The 15,900-nt window shown below is 49.0% G+C and overlaps 1 protein-coding gene across 3 annotated transcripts in view; it reads left to right on the top strand.

Annotated features, from left to right (window-relative positions):
• Window positions 1–13,079, top strand: part of RCSD1 (RCSD domain containing 1) — a 30,447-nt gene extending 17,368 nt beyond the window's left edge. The window contains exons 2-7 of one of the 3 annotated variants that reach the window (XM_084226157.1): window positions 3,783–3,890; window positions 6,300–6,389; window positions 7,649–7,720; window positions 9,014–9,208; window positions 9,776–10,499; window positions 11,333–13,077. In XM_084226157.1, coding sequence (XP_084082283.1) covers window positions 3,783–3,890; window positions 6,300–6,389; window positions 7,649–7,720; window positions 9,014–9,208; window positions 9,776–10,486 — 1,176 coding nt within the window. In that variant the 3' untranslated portion in view covers window positions 10,487–10,499; window positions 11,333–13,077. Of the gene's footprint in view, window positions 1–3,782; window positions 3,891–6,299; window positions 6,390–7,648; window positions 7,721–9,013; window positions 9,209–9,775 lie in introns of all 3 variants that reach the window. The other 2 variants (XM_084226156.1, XM_084226158.1) reach the window with 2 other exon arrangements.
• Window positions 13,080–15,900: the final 2,821 nt, after the last annotated feature.

Consider the following 15,900-nt stretch of genomic DNA (forward strand, 5'->3'; position numbering starts at 1 on the left):
CTTATGAAACTGTGCCCCAAAACTACTGACATCTTCTTGTTTTCCTCTAGCATACTGACTACTCCCTTCTCATGGTGCAGCATTGGGTGCTGAATATCACCCTTTCTGGATCTGTAATCAAGACGCTAGCCCTGAGCCTTGGATGCCTTATTGTATCTGCCTCTGAGACACTGTATTTAGAGTTATTTTTGCTGTATTTGCTGTTGCTGAGGTAGATTGTGTGTGCAGCAATGAAAAGATCCCTATGAGAGTCACGGGGGAGTTTTGCAGCGCTTGTGTGAGCACAGGATCTGGCATGATGGGCTGGTGTGAGATCAAGCTGCAGAGAATCATTCCTGCGAAGCTTTTCTGAAAACAGGATGTTTTCAAAACGTGGAGATCAGGGACTGGCCTCAAAACCATGTCTAGATGCAGCTGCATGAGAATTGGGCTGATAGTTGCACAGGACCAGTACCAAAAATTGTGTAGCCATCACTGATTTCATAGCTGCTGAATACTCCAGCCTTGCAAGGTGCTGTGGAGGTGTTGCTTCTCAGATAAAAGGTGACCCTTCTGTCCAAAATGTCCTACCTGCAAAAGCAGATGAGTCAGAGGATTGGTAGGGGAGGAAAGGAGATTAGGGAAGTATAGATCTCTGCTGTTACTCAGCTGGTATTTAGCCAAAACTGTGCACTGAACGACAGCCAGTAGAACTTTCCTCTTTTCAGCAATCAAACCAGGTACATGATGGGACATTTCTGTGGGGATCCAGTGGACCCAGGTAACCTGTGAGAGGAGCAGGATCTGTGCCAAAAAGCCTCCCTTCACACAATCTGCAGAGCCAGGGGTCGGTGGGCAGTTCTGCTCTCACAATAGAGGCAAGAACTCTGATGCATAAGGAAGGAGAGGTTTGGGGGGCTCAAACTGGCACATTTGTACCTCAGACACAGATAAAGGCAGAACTTTCTTCCCCAGTGCTAACAGGGACTAGGCTCAGTTTTAAAAGCAGATGAAGAAACATGGTTTTGAAAACCATTTTCAAGTTTACTCAATTTTATAAATTTATTTGGAAGAGAAAAGTGAAACAAGCCCCTTACAGAGAACTTGGTAGTTGCACTTCCTTTTTTTGCAGACAGTGCCATGCTTACATTGATGGTATAATTAAATTCCCGTTTACAGCTCTGTCTGACATTTTTCGGAATATACAATGCTTATTTTTATGGAACAGTAAAAGATCTCAGAGTATCGGTCACCAAATTACTGATGGACTAAGCCTTTAACCTTAGCTCAGTGGTTTTAGCTCAAGCAGGCTGACCATGCTTTTCTTCTGAAGAGGAAAAAGAATCAGCAGTTGACTGCAAAAAGCACAAAAATAATGTCTGAGTAATTTCACTGTTATAGAAAAAGAAAAAGAGAAAGAGAGAGAAAAGGAACAGAGCTACTTCTCATAACCATTTAGAAAAGTAGTGGTGGGTTATTTCACCAAGGTGGGCAGCATGACCAGGAATGGGAAAGATTGCATAATTAATATTGTGGGGCAGGAGAGAGGCAGCACTGAGCTCTGGGGTGAGAGAAGCAGATGTCTTAGTCTTAGGTGTGGAAGAGGCTGAGGGCTGGTACACGCTTTGGGTTGCAAGTGATAAAATGAGGCTTCCCACCTTCCTCACAGTGGTGGGAAGGAGGAGAGGGAGACTGCCAGCCCATCTCCTGGGAGTCAAAGGAATTATGTTCTCCTTGCAGTTCAAGGAAGGGAACTTTTTGCACCCAAATATAACACCTTCCCTTGACCAGAAGACACAGAGCCTGGCAGATCACCTGGGGCAGAAAAAAACTTGTAAAAAAGGCTGAATACAGCACAGCAGTGTAACTGCAGAAGGGATCTGAGTAAGGATCCTTTCCTGTTCTTTATTTTCCGTAATGGGAGAGTCTGCAGCTGGCAGTTTCTGGAGGACACAGCCCCGTGGCTACTGGTGCTAATCTTAGAATGGCATGTTCAGAGCTTCCTGCGCCCCGGCCCCGCGCCCCGCGCCCGCAGGAGCTGCCAGCACAAGACACCCATGGAACCGTGCTGGCCTCCCAGCTCTGATCAAAGAAAGGCAGCTGTGTTTTCAGACTGAAGTGAAAAGAAAAAGAAAGAAAGGAAAAATTCACCCCAAAAACAAGAGGTCAGAGAGGCCAAGAGGAAGTTCAGTGTCTTTTCTGGGAAAAGGCAAAAGGGCTGTGAAAGAAGCTCTTGGAGAAAAATGGACTACGAGGGAGGCAGCCTTTCTGCCACTGACAGAGCACTTGCAGCTGCTCAGTTTCAATCGAGTCCTTACTTCAGGTGTCCATTCTGCCATGCCCAGGTATCCTGGGAGCTGGTATGATGAGCCTCCCAGTTCATCCTGTATTCTCCAAGTTCATTCTTTGTTCCTTCCTCTTTCCAGCCTGCCCCCCCTTCACAGCAGGGAGACACAGCCTGCATCTTGGAACTGGTGTCCCTCCCCACTCAGCCCAGCCATCATTTTTCATGTGCAGCAGGTCGCCCTGCTGATCTGCTTACCTCACTCTTGCTTCCACTCCATTTTCTGCCACTTTCCCTGCCTGTAATTACTCCAGTGAAAGGTGAAAAGGTGAGGGGAAGGTGCGTGAAGGTCACTGGGACGAGACAGCTTGATATGACTTCCTTGGATTCAGGAAAGCTATTCCAAAGTGTATGTGAAATCTAACAGGGAATGGGAAACACCTACAGGGGCTTGTGGACCTGGGAAAAAGAAGATAACATTTATTGGGAGTATTTATTTACAGCTCTGTGAGAAAGGGAAAGGCTTTTCTCCACGATGCAAACAAAACTGAGAAACAGAAAGGGCACTGAGGCAGTGGGGTGAGAAGTGTGGTGCTGGTCATGGGTTCATGGTGGTAGTACAGGAAGCTGTGAGGTATGAGGTTCCTTACAGATGGTTTGTAGCCTCCTTTCTTGTTATGAGCTCTCCACCTCTAACAGGATCAGGCTTGTTATTCCTGGTTGGAATAACAATTGTTGGTTAGTTATTCTCAGTTCCTCTGGTTTGGTTTCCCCGGCATCAGATACTAGAGATGAAGAACAAAGGTTTCCTTTAACAGCTTTGATTTCAAGGCTTTCTATTCACACTGCTCAATAGACACATAGCAAAGAAAACAAGGTGAATGTGGGATGACACCAGGACAGTGTGGTGTGGGAAGAGCTGCATCATCCAGACTCCAGCACAAGCCTTCTGCTTCTCAGCCTGCTGTCGACCCAGGGGAGGGGAGGCTTCTCTCAGCCATGGTATTTCCTCCTTCCCCCCCACCCGCCTCAGTATTTCACTGAGAAAAAAGCAGAACAGCAAGGGACACATCTCCAAGCAGATGTTGGCTTGCTGTGAGGACTGGGAATGGCTTCTCACAGCAGAACCACTGGAAAAGCAAGGCTGATGGTGACCAGGGCAGTAACAAGGGTATGAGAAGGCGGAGGATGTACATTACTGCCTGCTCCATCTGCTCACTGCAAGGATAAAAGGAGCAGACACTTGGCCTGAGACACCTGGTTTGTTTCCATTGAAAAGTACTGAGTGTAGGCTCTTCAGCTGGAGCTGAAAAGCTCTGCAGAAATTACTGATTTTCTGGGATATTTGAAAATGCTGCTAAATCCTGTCTTCCAAAATGTCTTGCTCTCAGGCTGGCTGATTGATACCAGATGTGAGAAACTCTGCTTCAAGTCCTTGCTTACTCTTGAACTTTGAAACACATACACAAGCTTGCTTTTCCCAACCTTCACTCACAACTTCTTGTTCCTGGTTTGTCAGAACAGGCCAGCAGAGACCAACTCAGAGGTGGACAAGTCAGCATCACCCTCAGTGGCTCAGCTAGCCGGGAAGTTCAAAGAGCAAGCAGCCAATATCCCTGGAAAAGAGGTAAGGTGCTCTGCAGCCACCAGCAGGAAATGAATGGGAAGGTTCCTGCTGGAACATCAGTGATCTGAGCATGAACCCACCTTGATTTTGGATCTGCACAAAGGATTCATCTCCTCGAGCAATGCAAGCTGTGGCTGTATCTCCCATGCATTGCTGATTGGTGGATGAGTGTTTTGCTAGAGCCATGTCTTGGGAGAGACACTAACAAAGACATTGCAGAGCTTGGTAAGGTGCACAGATTTACCCAATAGCAGCAGACAGGAGTGCATGCATGTCCTATTTGGGCTGGCTTTTGTGAGCAGACAGCAGCAGTGAATAATGAAATAGCCAATATTGATGGGAAAAGAAACAAACAACAGATGATGCAGTGTAGCAGCCAGTGGCATGTCATCAGCACCTCGTTCACAAAAGGAAGTTTCCTCCAGGTTCTTACTTCTGTGTAAGTCTGAGAGAAAGCTGCTTCTTTACTCACCTTCACTGCCTCTTCCCAATGATATTTCAGACTCTGTGCCTATCTCTATCATGCTGAACTCTATTTTAATGAAATCCCACTATGCCAAGCACTGCCTCACACGCTGACTTTCTCCAGCTAAGCAGAACACTAGAATACATCTCTTAGGAAGAAAGGAAAAGTCAGGGTTATTTATGAAAGGAGGACATTTTCAGAGAGCCTCCTATATCATTATGCCTTTTTCTTTTAGAAGCATAAATGTTTGCTGGTGGCCCTTTTCAGGCATCTTTTGAAACTGAACTGCTCCCTTCTGCCCCTCAGCTCCGGATCCCAGCCTGGACTAAGGGTATCCTCCCTGTCACCCCTCCTGTCTTTGGCTGGATGCAGTGGTGACCTCTGCCCTGCAGGGCTGGCATGCCATCATCTATGAGAGGTTAGCACTCCCAGGATGGGAATAGCCAGTCTTTTCCCAAGCTCTATTTTTTCCCCCTGCAGTTGCCAGCACACCACTCCATCCGTCCCATTACAGTAATTTCCTCTTTTGAAGGTATGGGATTTAATTGCACTAAGTCCCTCACCCTTCAGAAGGCAGAAAGTTCCCAGACCTCTCCTGTGTTATCTACAGACCTCTGCTGCTCCCAAGCCAGGGCAGCGTGGAGGGGCCTCGCAGTGCAGAGAAACTCATTTTCTCCAGAGACAGAGGAGGACAAAGTTTCCTGTCTTTTCTCTCCAAGCCATCTGTCACTTCCCCACCAGCTTTCTCAAGCTAGCTTCAGATTAATGACCCAAGGGATGGTCTTTAACCCTTGCTTGGCCCATACCAGCAGAGGGGAATCCTGTCAGCAGGGAACCTCTGACACATCCGCTGTGGCACAGCGCAGTATTTCATGGTTGCAGAATGGTGGGGTTTCCACAAGACACATTATTGCTTCCTGACATGACACAAGGATAAGGGCAGGGCTGCCCTGGGCTGCTTAGAGATGTAGCACTGCCATGGCTGGGTGCAGCACCTCCAGAATTTAAGTGACATCAGGTCCACAGGTCCTCCAAGACAGCCGACTGCAGAGAGGGCAAAGATGCCACAATCCAACTTTTCACATGCCAGCCTATGAGAAGGAAACAAAATTATGCAAATACTTTATTGTGGATATTATCCAAGATTCCGGATATTAGCCAGTTATTTTGGATTATTTTTTTTAACACATGTAAATGTGTTAACAGTTTGGCAGGAGACTACAAACATGACATAAAAATAGAGACAGCTTGGCTGCAAGACCAGAGCAATAGTTATGTGCTATGCATCCCTTCCTTCCTAGGGAGCTCTCTCTTAGTTCTGAGAGTCCAAGGACATTCAGAAGGAATCAGTGTCCCTGCCATTAAGTTGCCTCGCTCCTTCTCCTCTGGAGAATTTGTTTCTTAGTCAAATTTAAGGTTGAAGCTGAGGCCCTGTCCCTGTGCACTGCTTTATGTCATTCAAGAGAAATGAATGGGGCTGAAATTCTGAAAGAGTCAGAATTCTCCTTTTTGTCCCAAAAATAAATCAGACATAAAGAAGGAAATCTTGAACCAGGCAGCTGAGACTCATTGAGAGGAAGTCCTGGTAATGCTGGGAAAGAGAACAGTAACAACCTCTCCCGTGTGAAGGAGTTTCCAGGAGGATGCTTTGCAGGCAAAGTTTCTGGGAAGGCTTTTTCACCCTCCACAGCTTAGAAGAGTGTCTGTTGCACAAAGAAAGAGATACAAACTACTCTTCCAACACTAGGACTGGCTCTACATGCCACAAGCACAGCCATGTGCTAATACCATCTTTCGCTGCCTTTGGATGACTCATTTGGGCAGGCTGAGCCCTGCCTCATGAGCAGGTCACTCACACAGCATGCCCTTTGGTGTTTTAATTTCACTTCCTTTTTAAGAAACCTGATTTCCCTGCTGCTGAGTTGGTTGTTTTCTTCTCTTAGGTACCACCACATAAGCCAACTCGGAGGAAACCACCCTGCTCCCTTCCCTTGTATTCCCACAAAACTGAGACAAGTGACAATGATGAGCAAGTGAGTATCAATTTAATCGGGGGCCAAGGTCTTTCCTCTCTGCAGCCTGTTCTCTCCTGAGACATGAGTTTGGAGGTGGCAGAGAGGTCAGGCTGTGCAGTCAAAGCCATCAATCAGGCAGCAGCAAACCTGCCCCTGCTCTCACACATGTAATGACCCAGAGTCAGCTCCATGCTGTTCCCTGCTCCTGCAGCATGGATGCACAGCCCATTTCTACGGCTTTTGTTTTCACCCTTGGCACACTGATGGATCCATCCAGTTACCACTGTTGAGGAACCACTGGTATTTATTAGATTTGAACAGGGAGCACCCATGCTGTTTGTTGAGCATAATGGGGTAATAGTTGTGCTCATGAGATTTTTCCATCTTTGAAAAAAGGGAATAATTAATCCAGAGTGAAGAGAGGGCTTATTGGCAGTACCCACAGCATATTTCTTTAGGACCCTTGAATGAGCAAGTCCCAGTAAGCTGGCTGCTACTTGTGAAATTTTACACTCGGCCCCTCTTTGGTCACTTCTGTCCTTCAGTATTTCAGGGTATGAGGTCTACCCACCAAATTTCACATTGTCACCTGCTCTTAACAAGCAGGTTGTTCTTTGTCCTTTTTATCTGTGAGCTACAGGCTCTTGCTGCCTCCATGCCAAAGGAACATTATGTTTTAAAATGTTAGATTCCTTCCTTTTCTGAAAAAAGCAATATGCCCCTTCTCAAAGCAATGCTCCCTCTTTCTCAAACTGCTTCCAGCCTTTTCATAACTCTACTTTTCCTGCCATTTAGGCCCTTCCTGCTTATACTAATTGGATATCCTTTAACTTGGTTACTCAAGTGGTGGCAGAAAGTCTTTCCCGTTACAGAAAGTTCACAATATTTGCTAACATTAAGGGTTTAAGAGGTAGAATTTTAATCTTCCTGGTCCTGAAATAATACCAGGAGAAACTCTGCCACAGGCTAGATACCTTAATGAAGGTAATGTAGGAGCAGAGCCTTCACACATCACTTAACTCAGTCACTTCAGACAGCAGCCCTTTTTGCCCAGAGGAGAGGTACATGTACCTAGCCCTAGGATGGCTAGATAGCAAAAGGAGAACGGGGTCAGGAATGGAGAAAAAGAAACTTTTGTGTTGGAGCACTATATGAAGCATTATATGCTTCCCTACAAGCAGTTTCTGCTTATCTCTTCCAAGTTTTCAGCCTTTATTGTATTTCCTCTTTTCCACATGCTACACTGTGATGTTCTCCTGTTTCATTCTGTTTTGCAGAAGCGGTCGCCAAATACTTGCCCCATTCCCAAGGTCAAGGTGAAAAGTTCACCCATGATTGAAAAGCTGCAGGTAGGTCCTGGAAGAGCCCACATGGCTTCCCCAGCAAATTAAAACTGATTGGCATTGGTCACAGCTACTTCCCTTGCAGAGCAGCCAGAGCAGGAGGGGATGCAGGAGCCAGGGGTGACAGCCAGGTAAACAGGGCCTCACTGGGGAGGAACCAACCCCACCACACACAAAGAGGAAGGCAGAGCAGGTCTGGTAGTGGTAATGGGCACCAGAAGCAATCCAGTGACCCCCAGGTGTGCCCATAAGCATGTCAGGGCATGGATCAGGATCATTTGGATCTGTGGAGTACATGGCTGGGCATGGGCATGGCAGCAAAGCTACCTGAGCAGGGGTAGGAGCCTCAGTTTAAGTGCAGCTCTTGAGAGAAAGTGAGGGAAGCCCTGACTGAGACTTACTCCAGCTCTTTCCTCACAGCAGTGTCACTCACTTGAGTCCCCTGCTCTCCACTGGGGAGCTGGCCTTGAGCACAGGCAGTGACAATCCTGGCAGTGGGGTGTGTGCTCCAGGCTCTGGCTGTCCCGTGTGTGTGCCTGGAAGCTCTGCACTGCACTTCCCTCATCTGGATTCCTGCAGCTACACACAACACACCCAGCACTTCCTGCCCTTCTTGTGCTTCTGTTGTGCCTGATCTGTGCTGCTGAGGGCAGCTCAGCATTCGATGGCCTGAAGACAGAGTGCCCTGCCCCTGCCAGCCGCCTGTCCCAGCAGCACGTGTCTCTCCAGAGCCTCCTGGCCACCCTGACACAACCTGAGCCTATTCATAGCACTGTCCCTCCTGATGCACCCAAGGACATTTGCCTAGGAGTGCTTCCCAATGAGCAGCCAGCAGGAAATGTTTTACCACAGTTAATCACAAGCTTGCTGCTTTCCATGGTCTTCTCACAGCCTCACAGGTCAGTCTGCAAGATCAGGTTGGAAAATGCAAGCTCCAGTTAGGCACACATGGGAGGGTTTAAATCTTGAACCATTGCTGGCTGCTTGTTCAGATTTTCTGCCAGCTCAGCCACTGCAGACTGTGGTGTATTGGCTGGGTCACTGGAAAATCCCAAAAGGACTCAGGATGACAAAAGAACATGTCCTGAGTTCCAGCTGCCAGGGAAAGACAAATGTCCAGTCATAACTTCTCTGCCCAGACTTGTTTGTTGACAGTGTCACCAGGAGGAACCCACAACCAGGAGGTTTGTGGCTTGTGACAGCTGAGAGATGTGGCAGGGCAGGGGTTCCCCTGTGTGGCTGTCGTGTGTAGCACACGCTGCTGTCCCGCATGCCCCTAATGGGTGTTTTTCATTGCAGGCCAATCTGGCTTTTGCTCCAGCTGCTCTGCTGCCGGGAGTGTCCCCCAAAAGCCCTGGGATGAAAGTCCTGGTTTCTCCGTTCAGCACACCTCCCTCAACACCCACCAGCCCAGGGACTCAGTCCCAGCCCAGCGAGACACCAGTCAGCTTTGATCAGCCCCCAGAGAGCACTCAGCTGCAGTTCTACAACAAGGTAGGGTATATGTGCTAGGATTTCTCCATTCCAAAAGGCTTGCTTATTTCTTGGGGATGAGGAGAAAGAGGAGGCTGAGCCCTCAGTCCTGCTGTAAGAGTGTGTTTTTGTGGCCAACAGAGAAGATTTCTGCAGCAGGTTCCAAACAGCCTTTCAGTGTAGCTGTGTGGAGTCTCCTCTCTGCCTGCCAAGCAGCCTTCCCAGCCCAGTGTGTGTGAGGGAAGGGATGGAGGGGCAGGACCCAGTCACCTCAGCTCAGCAATAACGGGGTGGCTGGTGCCAGGGGGTGCTGTGAGCAGGTGGTGCCACACGCCAGCAAATGTCTGAGGTGGCTGAGGCTCAGTTTGGGGAGCCACACAGTTTCACAGGTGTCACCAGAGTGCTCAGCACTTAAGTGAGGAGCTATAACCTGCATTCACCATCACCAGCTGGAGTACAGACTCCTTCCTCAACCTGCCAAGAGCAGAAAAGGCTGGTACATCCAGTGGCATTTTCCTCTGTTGTGCTTTCCTGCTTTCCATTACCACTCTCTTGACTGCTTTGATGTCTGCTTTTCCTGCCTCCCAGGTGCGGACGCGAGGATCGATAAAGCGCCGGCCTCCCTCCCGGAGGTTCCGAAGATCTCTGTCCGAGTATGGAGACGGGGAAGATCTAGGGGTCAACTTGTCCTCTCCAGAAAATGGTTCCAGGGAAGATGAGGTCTTTGGGCCCAATGGCAAGACAGAGGAGGTGGAAACAGGGAGCAAAGAGCAAAAGAAACGGGCAGGGTCTGATGAGAAGCCAGCATCAAGGACAGGATCCAGCAGATCAGAGGATGAAGAAAAAGGGAGCAAAGAGCAGAAGAAACAGGCAGAGTTTGATGAGAAGCCCCCATCAAGGAGAGGATCCAGTAGATCAGAAGATGAGGAAAAAGGGGAAAAACAGACAGAGGAAATTGCTCCTTGCAAGAATAACACAGGGAATACAAAGGAGGAGGAAGTGTGTCATGATGGCCCAGGAGAGGAGAACTCTCCTCAGCCTCCCTCTGGAAACAATAAGATGTGTGACAGTCCCCAGGGAGAAGAGCAGCAAAGCACTGCCTGTGAACAAGGAAAGGGAGACAAGGAAAGGGAGGAAGCTGAAGCTGAAACAAAGGAGAGCAGTGAGAGCACAGACACACAGAGAACATCAGACACTGAAGAAACAGTGCTGGCACCTGAACCACTGCAGGATGCAGTGGGATTAGGGACTGCCAGTGAGCCTTCAGTGTCAGTCACGCAGGACCAGGGCACAGCATAGCTGTGACACACAGGTAAGATGGGACAGTGTGATGATGGCTCTTGAGGCACCTGAGGGTTTTGCTGTTAGCAAAAATGGCCAGTGTGACAGAACACAACAACAAATTTGCTGCTCCCCATATGTCAGAAGCCTCAAATCTCAGGCCTGCAGAGACTGTGAAGCAGGGTACTCAAAACAAGCAGCCCTCCTGGGTGGTGTTACAGAGAGGATGGAAAAGAAGCAAAGCTGATTGTAGATTCAATATAATGGAGAGGCTCACCAGGCACCCTCCCGCATTGCTGTTTTGAAAGCAATCTCAAAGTACTTGCAGTAACATGCACATTTCCCCAGCAGTAACCATGTATACACTATATCAATATGACTCCTTACATATAAATATTTATATGTGTGCACACGTATGTATACATGTGTACATATATATATATATATATATATTTCCTATGTGTTTAGCTTGTTAGCTTTGCCAGCAAACCTAGGGCACACCAGTTTCACGATCAGCTCTGAAAGCATGCAAGCATGGGCCTTTGCCACTGAAATAAAGGAGGATTTCCACTGGCTGAAGCAGGCCTTTTTCCATGCACCTTCTTGTGTGTTCTGTAACCACTGATGACATAGCCACAGATGCCTGAGGATGTGTCTTGTCCCACCTCAGCCTCCTCCTCTTCAAATGCTTCCTTGGTTTGACAAGGAGCAGCTGAAGGAGGGATTCCCATGGTCAGGCTGCAGCTCACCTTTGCCTCCTAGCACTGAAACCACCAAAGTACCCCTAGGACTTCCCAGCACTGTCTTTGCTTAGACCCATGATTATTTTTCATTATTTCCTTACTTATTTTCCCCTCTCAAAAGGACACACCCAATCAGGGCAGAGGAGACTTAACATGTGGATAAGAGCCACCTAACCCAATCGAGATGGAAGGTACTGGAAAACCTTCAGTGGCAGGAGAGGAGCAGAATGCAGAAATCCCCTGAGGTCGAGACTCATCACAGAGCTGAGTGGCCACTTGTTGGCTCTCTGCTTTGCACCATCATGGTTTTGGACAGCTGGAACATGAGACTGCTTGCAGTCTCTTCAGGATTCAAAACTCAGGGGTTGGCTGGTGTTCCTTGGTGATATTTGGGGACTGAAAGACCTGATACCCACTGTCCTGGAGCCAACAGCCACTCATAATCCTTCTGCTTCTTCATCCTGCTCCAAAATGTCTTTTTCTTCTCCCCTGCATTGGTCTTAGATGAAGTTCATCAGTTACATACATACATGTATGGTGCTTTTTTGGTATCTTCTTTTGAAGGACTTTAGGTTTTAAAAGTTCAGTAAATAATGTTTTAGCAATAGGAAACTGTTGTTTTCTCCGTATGTTCTGTATGGGAGACAATGTGAACCCTGAACACGGGGAAAACTCCTAGAACATTGATCATAAAAATATATGAATATTAATGATATAAATATAAAAATAAAATCCTTTTGAAGTGGGGCAGATCTGTGAAACAGCCACCTGTGGTAGGCTGATAGGTTCTGTGTGCTTCAGCTTTGGGGTGCTTTTAGTGTGGTGGAAAATGACAACAACGCAGATTGTATGCAAAGAAAAGATGTGCTGAGTAGGTCAATAGGGCAGGTTCTCTTATCTGGTTCTGGGCTCCAGTCCAGATTTAGAAGGGCTGCTTGTCCATCAATCTTTCTCACTTCCAAAACCTACCCAGTCTGTTTTGAAACTTCTGGTGCGTGGCCACCAAGAGCCACTCATTATAGAAAGCATCCCAGCTTCCTGGAAACATCCAGTTAATTTTGTGCAGGTCAAAGAAGAAGTCTTAGCTGGCTGAATTTCCAGTGGCATTGCCTGGCTGAATTGGTGAAGCTCAGGCAGCCAGTCCCTCCAAAGTACTTATGCCCTGTGCTAGATTTGCATTCACTCTTGGGCTACTGAAAGTCATGGGCTAGCAGTCGTTACAGGTTAAATCTGGGGGACATTTGGGGGAAGGTGGATGTCAGACCCTCGCTTGACCAGTTTTCCTGACAGCAGTGCCTGAAGCTGTGTTGGCCACACAGAACAAAATGTCCATACTGTGACATGGTCTGCGGTCACACTTGCTGAGAGCCAGCAGCACTTTCCCTTCCGAATTATCATGGGCTTGTTGGCAGACACGACCTCCACACCCTTTTGAGCCATGCTGTGGAGCACTGTTGCCTTTGAATCCATTTTAATCTGCTTGCTCTAGCTTGTATTCCAGGACAGGCTGCAATCGCTGGCTGCCCCCTGTTTCTTCTCTCAGCACAGTGTCCCATCTGGATGTGAGTGGTTGTGCCTTATTGTACATGCAGATATATGTGTGCCTGTGTAGAGAACGTGTATGTGTGTCCCGAGCACGGGAATGGAAAAATGAGGGAGAAACAGAATAAATAAATGGTGGAGTAAAACCAAAGCAAAACAAAAATCTTTGTCTTTTATTTCCTCCTGGAGAAATGAAGAAGCCTGAGGAAGAATGGGCAGAACTGATAGCAGCAGGCAAAAAAAAAAAAAAAGGTGAGAATTCCACTGGCATTAGGACTTCAAAATTTAAATTTAATATGACAGAGCAACTACTGAAGAACAGGGAGGAGTAGGACTTTTTGACAAAAGTCTGGGATGCAGAGGCGTGGAAACATGAAGATGTCATGAAGCATTAGCAGGACAGAGCACATCAGGGACAAGCGGGATTCCAACCAGGAGGATGCTGTGGGCTCAGAACTCCAGGGCGATGCCTGTGGCTCCGGTGGGCGCTTGTCCTGCCCGCGGATCAGGCCCGGGGGGTCCGAGCGCGCCCGGGACAGGCGAGGGGGATCCGGTGCGACCCCTCCGCACCGCCAGGGGGCGTAGCGCACGGCGCGGCCCGGGACGAACCAAACCCTTTGGGGGGGGGGGGGGCCGTTGGGTTGTCCCATTCGTCCGCCTCCCCATCCCCTGGGAAGGAGCTCGCCCGGCTTCCAGCGCCACCGCGCGCGCGGAGAGGGAGTGGGAATGGGAGAGGGAATGGGATTGGAAATGGGAAAGCTGGGTTGTTCCTGCGCCCCTCGGATGAGCGCGGGAGCGCAGTCCGCGCGGGGGAAAGCAGCGGAGCGCCGCGCGGGCCGCTGCCCCCCCGCGGACACGCGGAGACGTCGCTAACGAGCGGAACCGTAGGGTCGGAGGAAGGGCGATGCCAGGGATTATCCTGGGAAAGGTGACAGAGAGGGCGAGCAGGGAGAAATGGCCGCAGCCCCCGCAGCTCGGAAGAGCAGCGATGTGTTCCGGAGCGCTGGGCAAAGCCGGTGGCGGTGGTCGGCAAGGACAGACCCACACATACACCAATGTGGGCGGCCTGGGCGGGAGGAGCCGGGACGACAATGAAGTTCTGAGCTGGGAAAGCGTTAGGAGAGCGGCTCGTTGGTCTAGGGGTATGATTCTCGCTTCGGGTGCGAGAGGTCCCGGGTTCAAATCCCGGACGAGCCCGCCGGGAAGGGGACGAAAAGTTCCATTCCTACATTTTGCTGCCGCGGGGGCCCTCCTGCGCTTTTGCGCCTCAGGGACGGCACGAGCGGGACCGGGGGCGCGGGGACGGCGCTCGAGCCCGTACGGTGTGCCGCGGCTCAGCCGCTCGCAAGGGCGAGGAGCGGCCCCGCAGCACTGTCTCGGTGAGGAGGAAGACGGGGGTCTGCCTGGGAAAAATGGGAGTAGCGACGCCCGGTGCCAGACGAAGAGGAGCGGCACGTCCTTGGTGAGTTCTTAAAGCTTTTTCTTGCACTAAAAACGAACGAGTGGGTCTCGTTGTCAGTCCACCGCGCTGTGCGCGGGAGCCGCCGCTGGTGCGGAGAAGGAAAAAGAAATAAGAAAAGCTGGGCTCGTCCGGGATTTGAACCCGGGACCTCTCGCACCCTAAGCGAGAATCATACCCCTAGACCAACGAGCCGCCATGAGTACAGGATCCTCTGCCCTGTAGAGGAATGCTGCGATGGCGCCGCGCAGTCCCTGCCCAGGACGCCTCTGGCCTGTCCCAATTCCCTGCTGCTCCCGGTTCCTGAGGGGGCACAGGCGCTTCCCTGTGGCTGCCGGCGCTCCCCGGGCTCCTGACGGGCACCGCGGCAGGCCTGTCTCCCTGTGGGTGTGAAAGCTGCTCGTGCGCGGCGAGCCACCGTCCGCGGCAGCCAGGCCACAAACCCCAGCGCGGTGAGGGGAAATTCGTGGTTCATTTCCATAATTTCAAGCTGTACCACAGCCGAGTAGAGGTAATGTTACTTTCCTAAGTTACAGATGATGATTTTATGCAGACTTGCTTAAACAGAGACAAATTGCTTTCATTTTATGTGCTTTCTTATGTATCAGGGTTATCAGGAAAGGTTATCATGACTGAAATTGTTCCTTAGCATCCATTCAGCACCGGAATAGCTCATCATTCCCGTCCTTTTCTGTCCTAAGTTTTCCTGAGAACACTTATCCTTGCATAGTGGGTGATCCAAGACATTCTTCTGAATCAAATGATGAAAAAGCCAAGTTGTTGAAGACAAGACTGAGAGGGGATCTCATCAATATGTATAAATACCTCAAGGGTGGGTGGCAAGAGGATGGTGCCAGGCTCTTTTCAGTGGTGCCCAGTGCCAGGATGAGGAGCAGTGGCCACAAACTAAATCACAAAACCTTCCACTCAACATAGGTAGAACTTCTTTGTGCTAATGGGCCAGAGCACTGGAACAGCTGCCCAGGGAGGTCATGGATTCTCCCTCTCTGGAGACATTCAAACCCCACCTGGACATTTCCTTGTGTAATCTGCTCAAGGTGACCATGCCTTGGCAGAGGGGTTGGGCTGGGTGATCTCCAAAGTCCCTTCCATCCTCAACAACACTGACTCTGTGAAAAATAGTTCCCAAACTCTTCAAAGTCTGTATGCAATTACTGTGCTGCTGCCGGCTCTTGAGTTTTGAAAAATACCCTGCATTTTTATTTAACCAAAGTAAACATGAATGCGGTGTTATCTGCTAGTCACAGTTTCTCCCAACTTGCAGAAGAAAGAATATTGCTGTTAGGGACACACAATGCTTTCTTGTGCAAATAGAGCCTGTTTTTTCCCTTTTCCTCTCATGATCTTCTATTACTAATTCAAAATGAGTGTGTTGGGTGAGATATTTTTAGCAGGAGTGCATATCTTTGCACACTAAACAGTGTATACTGTACAATTCCTCTAGGACTACAGAGACACAGGCTAAAGAGAAAGCAACCAAGACCATTAAAAATGTAAAATCAGTCTAAATTTTTTTCCCCTCCTCATAGAAGTTATTACCCCCCCTTTTTTTTTTCTTACACCAAAATGTTGCTTGCTTTCTGTGGCAAGCTACTAGAGACCTCCAAAACAAAGGATAACAAGGAAAACAAAGGTCTGAATTTCTAACATACACAGCAAGAAGAAGA

The sequence above is a fragment of the Fringilla coelebs genome (genome assembly GCF_963513975.1).
Source record: "Fringilla coelebs genome assembly, chromosome: 2".
Lineage (NCBI taxonomy): Eukaryota > Metazoa > Chordata > Aves > Passeriformes > Fringillidae > Fringilla > Fringilla coelebs.